Source organism: Petaurus breviceps, unplaced genomic scaffold (assembly GCF_028583685.1).
Source record: "Petaurus breviceps papuanus isolate PSGF00001 unplaced genomic scaffold, PetGlider_PUasm1.0 156, whole genome shotgun sequence".
Taxonomy (NCBI): Eukaryota; Metazoa; Chordata; class Mammalia; order Diprotodontia; family Petauridae; genus Petaurus; species Petaurus breviceps.
Genome location: NW_027185720.1, coordinates 11,206,379 through 11,216,816, shown reverse-complemented (window position 1 = coordinate 11,216,816; position 10,438 = coordinate 11,206,379). Strand labels below are relative to the sequence as shown.

General features: G+C 56.8%; 1 protein-coding gene across 6 annotated transcripts in view; it reads right to left on the bottom strand.

Annotated features, from left to right (window-relative positions):
- The window catches only part of TOM1 (target of myb1 membrane trafficking protein), a 49,874-nt gene that overhangs the window by 11,616 nt on the left and 27,820 nt on the right, over positions 1–10,438 (bottom strand). For all 6 annotated transcript variants that reach the window (XM_069082036.1, XM_069082037.1, XM_069082032.1 and 3 more), the window contains 5 exons: positions 9,665–9,781; positions 6,921–7,054; positions 6,217–6,250; positions 5,229–5,346; positions 4,227–4,347 (listed from right to left, as the gene is read on the bottom strand). In XM_069082036.1, the coding sequence (XP_068938137.1) occupies positions 4,227–4,347; positions 5,229–5,346; positions 6,217–6,250; positions 6,921–7,054; positions 9,665–9,781 (524 nt within the window). The remainder of the gene's footprint in view (positions 1–4,226; positions 4,348–5,228; positions 5,347–6,216; positions 6,251–6,920; positions 7,055–9,664; positions 9,782–10,438) is intronic.

Genomic DNA, 10,438 nt, shown 5'->3' with positions numbered 1-10,438 from the left:
TGCCCCTCCTCACCAAGGAGCACACCTCCTGTGTGCCCTGTGCCCCTGCTAGTCACCAAGGAGCACACCTCCTGTGTGCCCTGTGCCCCTCCTCACCAAGGAGCACACCTACTGTGTGCCCTGTGCCCCTGCTAGTCACCAAGGAGCACACCTCCTGTGTGCCCTGTGCCCCTCCTCACCAAGGAGCACGCCTACTGTGTGCCCTGTGCCCCTGCTCTTCACCAAGGAGCGCACCTACTATGTGCCCTGTGCCCCTCCTCACCAAGGATCACACCTACTGTGTGTCCTGTGCCCCTCCTCACCAAGGAGCACACCATCCCCTCTCCACTATCCTCACACCTACTACGCACCCTGTGCCTCTATTCACAAAGCACATTATTCCCTCTTCACCCTCCTCATTACTACTATGTGCTGTGCACCCCTCACTGTTCACCAAGAATCACACCTACTGTGTGCCCTGCACCTCCTGCTGTTCACCGAGAAGCATAACTACTGTGCGTCCTGCGTCCCGCTGTGGCTCCTGCCCTGTAACTCAGTTCCTCTCCATCTCCAGACTGTTCTCCCAGCGGGGAGGGCATACATGAACACACATCACTTCTCAAGGGAGAGGGATCCTCAGGGCTATGGGTGGGCTGCCCTTATTGCCAATCCTTAGTGGCCAAGGAGAGCAGGGATGGAGAGAGAAGAGAATCAGATCCTCCCAGTGTGGTTGAAAGCCGAGGGCTTTGGCCATCTGCGGTCAAATTTGTCAAAAAAGTCCTTGTCCGTGAAGGGGCCGCCGTAGGCGATGGAGTGCAGGATGAAGAAGAGTGCGGCCACCAGGCCGCTGATGAGGAAGAAGGGAAGGAAGGGCTTCAGGTGTCTCCAGCACTGCTGGGCCCACATGCCCATGCACAGGCAGCCAGAGGAGCTTCAGCTGCTGCCGGCCACGGCTGAGTGCAGGGAATAAATAGAAGATGCTCCTTAGGCAGAAAAATCTCCTGGGCCCTACCGGATGCACAGGGCATGCGCTTCCCCTCCCAAGAAACAGGTCAGCCAATTGGTCCGTCAGGGGGAGGGGAGAAAGGAGCCTGGGTAGGCAGGTCAGGTTTCGTATGGCCTCCCTCTGTACCATGGTAGCAGATCAGGGTTACAGGAAGCCAGTGAAGACTCTCCTGTCTTCAGAACGGTCTGTTCCCCACCCCTCACCCCAGGCCAGGGCCCTGTAAAGGAGCAGGTGCTTCCTCCCACTGCTCTGACCCTGGGTGGAGGTGGTGGCATATGGAGAAGTGGGGCTGGCTGAAAGCTGGGGCACTGAGCCCAGGAGGTGGGTCAGCAATCAATCAGCCACACTGTCATTGAGATGATGGAGTGAAGGTCGAGGGCAAGTAGGGGAAGGGGGGGAGGGGCTGGGGAGGCAAGGAGAAACACAGAAAACAGAAAGACTGTGAGTCAGGGCAGACTGGAGGTCATGACAAGGCAAGGTGGACAGTCAGGAGTGAGAAGGCCTGGAATTACAAACCTTCAGGGGCTGCCTGAACAGGAGCGGGCCACCGGCCTTCTCTGGAGAACTCCCAGGGAGAGGTGATGCCTGCTACCCCTCCCCCAGAAGCTCCTCCCACTTTGGGGTGACTCAGGATGGCAGGAAAAGCTTTTCATTCTATCAGTCCTAAATCGGACTCCAGGAGTCCCAACAGAGGCCAAGTCCAACCTTGCCATTTAACAGATGAGGAATGTGAAGCCTGGAGGGGTGAGGATTCTTGTCCAGCCCTTGTGCATCAGGTAGGACCTGGACCTAGATCTTCCTCACTGAGGCCAGGTCTCCAGTCCTTCTCCCACAGGGCCTTTCTATTCCAAGCCCTGTGTGTCTCTGAATGCACCCTAAATCACATTAGCTCTTTTTTTTTGGGGGGGGGGGCTACAGGTTTTAAAAGCCCCAGATCTGTGCCAGTCCAGACAAGGCTAACACTGCAGAGAAGAAAGGAGAGATCCCAGCAGGCCTGGGAACAGGCAATCAAACCGAAGGCACTACCCCCAAGGAGTGGCTTTGCTTCTCAAACAGGCCAAGAGATTCCTTCCATGAATCTTGCTAGTCCCAGGCTCAGCCAGCCTCCATGAAAGCAGGGAGTTCTTGGGCTGCCCAGTTCTGCTCCTAAATCGTGGTACAGATGGCAAGGTGTGAGAACGGCACATTGGCCTGCTAGTGCACTCACAGGGCCAAGAATTCTGCAGTCCAGATGTTAGCTTGGCCGGCCAGAGCCCAGACTAATGAGAGTGGCCTTCGTGGGTCATTCACTGCTTTTCATCAAATTCACTACCCTGTGCTCCCTAGACACCATTTCACTGCAGATGCCAAGGAGATGGGCAAATCTGCACACGGGGTCAAGTGCAAGCCTGTTCCTGCTACCACTTCAAGAGCCCCAAAGCATTTGCTGATAAATTCTGCTTGGCCCCAGGAGGCCAGGGAGCCATGGGTGGAAGGTGTAGGAAGGACAAAGAGGCCAATTCCATAGTAGAAAACCTTCCCAATGATCAGGGTGAGTGAGTGAGAGAGCTCAAAATGGACTAGGTTCAGACAAAGAACCAAAGATGGGGGCTGGAAAGGGCTGCTGAACACTGAATAGAGGTGAAGTGACTCATCCAAGGTCATCCAGCATTGAGGCCCAAAGAGGGGGAGGGGCTCAGGACCATAAGAACTGCAGTATGAAGCTAGAAGGGCTCAGAAATCATCTTCTCTGCCTTCTCCCTCCCCCCCACCCACAAGTTAAACTGACTGCCCAAGGTTGCTGAGTGAAGAGCTGGGCTTTAACTTCTCCCACCTCACCATGGGAGCTCCCTATCTCTGAAGGTTCCCACTGAAGGCTGGCCGGCCGGCCACCTGCTGGGGATGTCGGAGGAGGCCTGCTGGACCACACGGCCTCTGCAGTTCATTCCAACTTGGGAGATGCTATGGGCAATGGCCCAGGTCTATAAGCAGCACTGTGTATTTGCCAATAACCACAGACCACTGCCATCCTGGGATTAAAGCAGACTGGCCCAAGTGGGGGGGGGGTCCATCCCGTTTACTCCTAGAGACTATCACAGAGATCTCACAGGGACTTTGACACCTTGGGCTGGTGGCTGGGGGCCTGAGCACACACCAGCTGAGCTTGGGGCCTGTCTCTTGGGATGATCTCCTTCCTAGACCAGAGCTCCTCCTCTCTGTTTGAAGGATCTCATAGGTCACCCACAGCCAGGCCCTGAGGGAAAAGCCAACCTCAAGCACAAAAATGCCCCTTCACTGTACCCCTGACAACATGGGGGTGTGGAGGGGTGCTGCCCCTCTCTGGCGAGGGCATCAAGAGTCAACTGCTGAGCAGGGGGAGGAGGAGTGGGCCTGTCCCTGGGCAGGCACTCAGCCTAATGCACATTTCTGCTGACTGACACCTCCCAGAGAAGCAGCATGCCCCAGGGGAAATTCCAAGGACACTAAATCTGGGCAGGGAGGGCAGGTTCACCCCTGCAGATCAATAACAGCACCTTCTGGGGGAGGAAGAAAAGCTGGGACCAAATGCTGAGGATTGACCAACAGCCCCAAAGGGCAGGAGCCCAGCAGGTCCATGGCTCAGGCTCTGTGGGCCATTCTGCCCTCCCTCCCTCTGAGAGATGGTCAGGAGAGCACCCTCAGATTTGTGCAGAAGCATCCACAGGAGCATTTTGTCACCTGTGATGGCCTCCAGCCTCCCCAAGCCATAGGGGTGACCTGGGACTCTTGGCACGACCCTTCATATTCAGGTCACACAGCACAGGATCCCAGCTCTGGAATGGGAAGGGAGTCCTGGCCACTTATTCTACAGAGAAGGAAAGTAGGCCCCAAAGAGGCTGGAAAGGCCTCGAAAGTGGGAGACTTGAAGGCCCTCAGGCCCACTTACAGGATCCGAGGCCTAGAGCAGACAGGTCTTTGAAGGCAAAACCAATCACCTTATTTTACAGGTGAGGAAACTGAGGCCCAGGGGGAAGCTCCCTTTGGAGCTAACTGAGGGGATCTGGTATAAGATCATAGGGGGTCACACCTTCTTTTTACAGGCTCTGGCTGGCAGTGCCTGGACTCAGGTCTTCCTCCAGACCCGGTGGTGAGTCTCCTGACAGGGCAGGTTCCCTGCCTGGATCACGGGGCTGAGCACGCAGGGGCCCAAGTGAGAAGCAGGCGCCAAGGACCAGAGCACTCGGGCAGCCAGGATGGGGGAGGACCCTCCCCTCCCACTCACTCCTTCCGCTGCTCCGCCAGCGAGCTCCCCCGGGTCAAGGCAAACATGTCAAACTCGTCTTCCAGTTTTCCTGAGGTGTTCAGAGAGTCCAGCGTAGCGCTGACGCTGCTGGCGCCGAGGTCTGCGGGAGAGAAGGCCGGGCAGTCAGAGGGCCCCTTGAGAAGCTGGCCTCCCAGTGGGGGCGGCAGCAGGGACATCTGAAATATCTAAAGCACAAATATCACGGAGGGCAGGAAGCTTTGGAGGGAGGGCGCTGGGACCTGGGGATCTTTGTCTGAAGGGGGAAGGGACCATCCTTAGTTTGTCTTGGGCCAGACCCAGCCCAGCAATTGCTCCCACCTGGCTGCCTTGCCAACAGTGGGTAGATGGCAGAGCTTGAGCAGTGTCTTGGAGGAAGAGAGGCCTATGGGGTGGGGAAGGAGTTGGAGAGGGAGTGCATTCTAGGCATGAGGCACAGCCAATGCAAAGGCATGGAGATGGGCATGGATCTGATAAGGCTGGTGGGAGGGGGAAGGAACCATTCTCCTTCCTGTACATCACAGGGTCTCCCATGGTTCCACAATCAGGACTAGTGGGCAGGATTTCCAGCAGCAGCAACTGCAAGTCCCCATACCCAGGGCTCTCCCCTGAGGCTGCCCCAAGACCAGCAATAAGAGAAGAGTTAGCCAAGGCTCCTAGATCATGGCTGTGTGCAGCACCTCCTGGGGCTCGTTCCCCAAGCTCACTGTGTCCCTGGGAAAGTCTCATGTGCAAGCAGGTGGGTGGGCCAGAGGCCCAGCACCCAGCCAGTGCTGACTGGACAGTACTTAATATCCCTAGTCCTTGGGAGGGCCTGGGCCAGAGCCTGCAGGCCTCACCCTGGGGCTGCTGGGAAACCAGAGAGGAGGCAGCTGGCCTGGGGGGCTCCCACCCTGCTTGAAGCTGACCATCCAACAGGTAGAGGGCACACCGCCATGACCCCAAACCAGATGTTCTTCCCCAGAGTCCTACCCACTCACTTACTCATCCCGGCGAGCTGGGAGGAGAGGGTCCTGGGGGCTTCAGGCTGGGGCCCCTTGGGGGCAGGACTGGCGTTGCCGAGGTCAATCAGATTGGTCGCTGGCTCCCCCTCCCTCGGGACCTTCAGAAGGGAAGTCTAGTTATTCTCACTTCCTGAAGGCAGCTGTCCATGGTCACAGAGCATGGGCATGTCCCAGGCTGGGTGGGGATGAGGAGTGCTGGGAAAGGCCTCATTCCTCCTTGTCTCCCCCTGCCCAATCTACAGCTCAGCTCTGGCCTGAGGCTCTTCATCCTCTCCAGAATTATCTCGGGCATAGTGATTTCTGTGCTGTTATCCTCCCCCCAGCAGCTGCCCCCTTTTGCTCTGTACCCTGGGCACATGCAGTGGCTGGTACACAGTAGGTGCTTACGCAGTGTTTGCTGACTGACTTATCAGATCAGCTTTTATTCCCCCATTTGGGAATCGTGCCAGCTGCCAAGGACACAAAGACAAGGGAGGCTGCCCTGTTCCCGAGGGGTTGACAGTCTAACCAGGGACAGCTTGTGCAGACGTAAGGATGTACATGTTAAACAGATACGAGGCAAGTGTGGGGCATGGGAGGAGGGTACCTAACAGTTTGGGGGGGTGGTCAGAAAAAATACCAAATGTAGAAAGTGGCCCCTAAGTTGAGTTTTGAAAGGAACAAAGACTTTCAAGAGGTCTGGAGGATAGAAGGACAAAGACAGTAGGCATGGGGACAGCTAGTGAGTACAAAGGTGTGGAGGTGGGAAATGAAGGATGTGTCACGTGTGAGTAAAGGTAAGAAAGTCTGACTGGCTGGACCGTCGGATGTGTGAAGGAGGGCTGGGCAGCTGCCGGTGCCATGTGGTGGTGGCCCATTGACACGGGTGGCACCGTTAGGACACAGGGCTCAAAGAGTGGGAGGTTATCCAATGGGCGGTCAATGGGGCCTGCCCATGGGACTGAACAGGTCTCTCCCCAGTCTCTTACCTTGTTATGCTGGCCTGCTCGGAACCGCTCAAACCTGCGAGGAAGCAGAGAAGGGGTTCAGGGCTGGTGTTCATGTCTTCTGAGTCCCAGAGTCCCAGAACCTCCAAGCTGGAGGGGTCCTCAGGGATGGGCTGAGGCAGCCCCCAACAAGATTGGATGAGTGGGCATTCGCCTCCACTGGAAGACCTCCAGGGCCTCTGGAGGCAGCCCATGTCATTTTGGGACAGTCTCATTTTGAGAAAATCATCCCTTATATGGAACCGAAAGCTGCTTCTTAGGTCTTTTATGCACTGGCCCCAGGGAAGCCCTGTGAATGACCTGATGACTCAAGCCCCCCAAGTCTTCTCCAGGTCCCATTCTGGTCCAGCATGGTTTGTAGTCCCCTCTCCATCTTGTCCTTTCGGACTGGTACACTAAGGAGATGGTCTAGGGGATGGGGGCACAGGTTTCTTTTCATCCTGGATTCTCCAGGGAGACATTCCCAGCTGCCCCCAGTTTGGCAGAGAGCTCTTGGAGCACAGGTCCTGGAGGGATGCCTTCTTTTGGCCTGTATGTCTTAACTCTAAGCCCCCATTTTACTCCTAGTCTGGCTCTATCTGGAGAGGCCACCCAGCAAACCAAGCCTGCTGATGAGGGGGTGGCCCTGACAGTGCTGGACCCCAAGGGAGTAGGAGGGCGAAGGGCCCAGGCAGGGTCTGGGCTACCGTTCATGGCGCAGGAACACGTTGTTGAGGTTGTCGTTGACGATGAGCAGCTCCTCTGTCAGCCGCTCATTGCGGACTCGAGGGATCAGCTCGAGGACTCGCTGCTGCATAGCTCGGCATGTCCGGTTCAGCTCCTGACCACAAGGGGGGAAGCAAGCAGATGGTGGGAACCCCACCGAGGAAAGAAGGCAGGCAGGGGGGCGGGAGAGGGACGAAGCCAATCCAGGACCTCGATTTCATGTCCATATGTGCTCGGTGCTCGCTGAGCACCACATGCTGGGCACTGGATGGTGCCTCCCCAGCAGGGGGGCAGGCAGACCTGAGTGAGGATCCTGCCTCAGGCACTCACCAACCAGCTGTGGTCTCAGCGTCCTCATCTGTAAAAGCAGGGGCAATTCTAGCACCCAGCTCCCAAGGCTATAGTGAGAATCTAAGGGACCATACATGGGGGGGCCCCCAGGGTCACAAATCAGGAAGAGCTTGGAGTCTGGGGCCCTGCTTCCCTCAGAGGTGCAGGCACAAATCCAGGCCCTGCCTCATCTGCCTCACCGTGGGCAGTCACTTAGCCCTTCTGGGCCTCAGTTTCCTCATCTGTAAAGTGGGGGGAGGGCTGGACTTGGGGCCTCTGGAGACCTTCCCCTGTCTCCTCCCTCTGGTGCCTTTTTTCAGAGCCTTCTCCTTCTGGACAGACTTTACATAAGATGGTGAGCTCCCTGAGGATGGGGTCTTTCGTCTTTCTTTGCATCCGCTGGCACATAGCAGGCCCTTAGAAAATGCTCACTGACTGACTCCAGTAAACGATCCCATGATCCCCAGGGTCCTTCCAGCTTTAAGACCCATGCCTCCTGTTGCCATGGCCTTACAGAGCTGGGTCTTGCAAGGCCGGCTGCCTGGGCAGCCGTCTCCAAAACACCAAACTGCTTACATGCTACAAGTAGGGAGGCTGGGGTGTGGGATGCACCAGGTCAGGTGGGGCTGTAACAGGTCAAAGCCTAGTTTAGGTGGTGGAGTGGGAGCCTGTACCATCTGAGAGGTGGTGGAGTACGGCATGGTAATGATGGCAGGGTAGGTGTGGCCATGTGGAGACAAGCCCTAGGCTTGGCTGTCACAGAGAAGGCAGTCCTGGCCCCTCTTTGCCCCCTTGGTGGATCTTCACACACCCCATGAGGTCAGGCCACAGCCCCCACACTAGACACCACTGCCCTGGAGTGTCTTCCTTAACAGTTAGTGTGTGTGGCAATTTGGGAAGCTGTCCCTTATCTCCTGACCTATGGCCAGAATCACTAGGTCTTCTGGGTAATCACCCATATCATAATAGATCCTATTAAATCAGGCCCTTCCCATCACATATCATTCTTTAATGAAGTCACAGAGTTAACCATCCTGAATCCTAAATGAGAATGCCCTAGGGCCTGTGGTCCCTTGGGGCTGGATGCCGATCAGGCCTCCTTGCTCTCTGGCCACCAGCCCCTTCCTGGGGTCTAGTTTTAGCCTGGCCACTGACTGGCTGAGGGAGATGAAGCAAGTCCCTTCCTCCCTGTAGGCTTTAGAGGAGGGCCTTAAGAGGACCAGAAAGGCCCTTCCGGTCCTGTGTTCTCAGACTCTGGTCTGGAGGCCTGGGGTTTCCTGTTTTCTGGGATGTCAGGGTGGCTTCTGGCTTCATCACTGGCCTAGCCTTCAGTACCTCCAGTGACCAAACTGCTCTGTGGTTCTATCTCAACTTCCTTCTCTCACAACAGAGACGTCTCTGTTGGGTAACTGCTTGTTCCTTCCGAGGCCGGCTTGTCTCAAGCCTGTTCCAGTGTCTCGGGCAGGAAGCTCCTTCTCCCGCTCCCTGGGCCACGTGGGCCTACTTCAAAACGTGTGTGTGAGGCCCCTCATCTGTTGAGTCCAGGACCTCACAAAGCACCTTTTCAAGAGAATGTCAGCCTGATCTCAATATAGTCCAGGAGAGGAAGCCCTAAGAAGATACGAGGCTGGAGGTGGGAGAGCTTGTAAGTGCTGGGGCCAGATGGGGCCTTCTGGCTCCAATCTTCCATTACACCGGGCCCCAGCCTTGAAAGACAGTCCTCCTGACAAACCAGCCCTGTGGCACACCCCTGTCACTGCCTTGACTGCGCCCCCAGAGGCTTCATTGGCTATGACGGGCAGCTCAGAGTAACCCGAGCTCCAGTTTCCTCATCTGTAAAATGGGCACAACAATTCTTGGGACACTGGTCTACTTCCCAGGGTTTCAGAAGCTCCCCTCTCTCTGCAGAGCTGGAAGGCTGCGGGGTGAAGTACTGCATATGCGGGCACGCTCAGTTGGGCCTTTTTTTCCTCTCTCTAGATTCTGTTCCGAGGGAGGGCTCACCGGCAGCGGAACAGGGAGGGATGTATTCAGAAACAAAGATGAACATAATCTTTTTTTTAATTAAAGAACCACAGCAGCCCTGGCCGATGTTCAGACACTGCCCAGGCCCACTAGTGCTGGGTGTGCTGGGGTCCTTCTGTCTCCACAGCATGACGGCGGTGTCTGTCACCAGGAGGTAACCCGGTAGGGATGCCAAGAGCCCCGGCCTGCGTCCAGGCCCAGGGTGCTGACCCTTGCCCTCTGCAGCCTGATGGCCTAACACAGATGAGGACAAGTCAGCTGGCAGTCCCTCAGGCTCCCTCCTGCAGCCCCCAGGGCATCTGGGAGGTGGGAGCCACCCGGCAAGGGGAGAGGTGAGGGGGCCACTGAGCCCCCAGGGAGGGGTCCTTACCTGAAGCAGCTCCAGGTCCGAAGGGTCAGCCTGCCCGGGGACCAGCTCAGTCAGCATCTCTGACATCACCCTCACGTTTCCATTCACCACCTCCAGCTCATTGCGGAGTTTCGCAATCTGAAAATACACACTTATGTTTGACCTGGCTGGGTGAGGATGGAGATCTGTGGGGTCGGCATAGGTGATAAAGCTCTAAGGCCCCACAGGGCCAGCCCCAGGCTTAGAAAGGTCCTTCTATAGGAGCTCAAGGGCCCAGCCCAGCCTCAAAAGAAATGTAAGCCCTTCTCCAGTGGGGGTCTGATCTCCCCCACCAGACCCATCTCTGGCCCCTCACACCCCGTGGCCCTTCCCAAACATTACCATTTCCAAGCCAACTGTAGAGCTGGGAAGGGATGGAAAGCAAGGTCAGAATGACTGCACCCCAAGGTGTGCTGATGGCAGAATTACAGCATCTCCCCCAGGGGCCCAAGGCAGCTGCTAACAAGGCCACTGAGACCCTCAGGCTCCTCCCCCAGTTGTGTGGGGAGAGGAATGGGAAGGGCACAGGAGGGCCTGCTGCTTGCCTGAGGCCCCTTCTGGAGAGGTCGGCCCAGCTTACAAAGGCTGGAGATGCTGGGGGGGTCAGCAGGGTGTGCATGTGTCTGGGAGCTGGGTGACCTTGCGTTTCATCCCCGCGCAGCACTGCAGTTGGCGCCTGAATGGTTCAGTGGCCTTGTTAGCAGCGAGTCCATGCTGCAGTTGCGATCTTCTGCGCGCTCTCTCGACAGGCGCCTC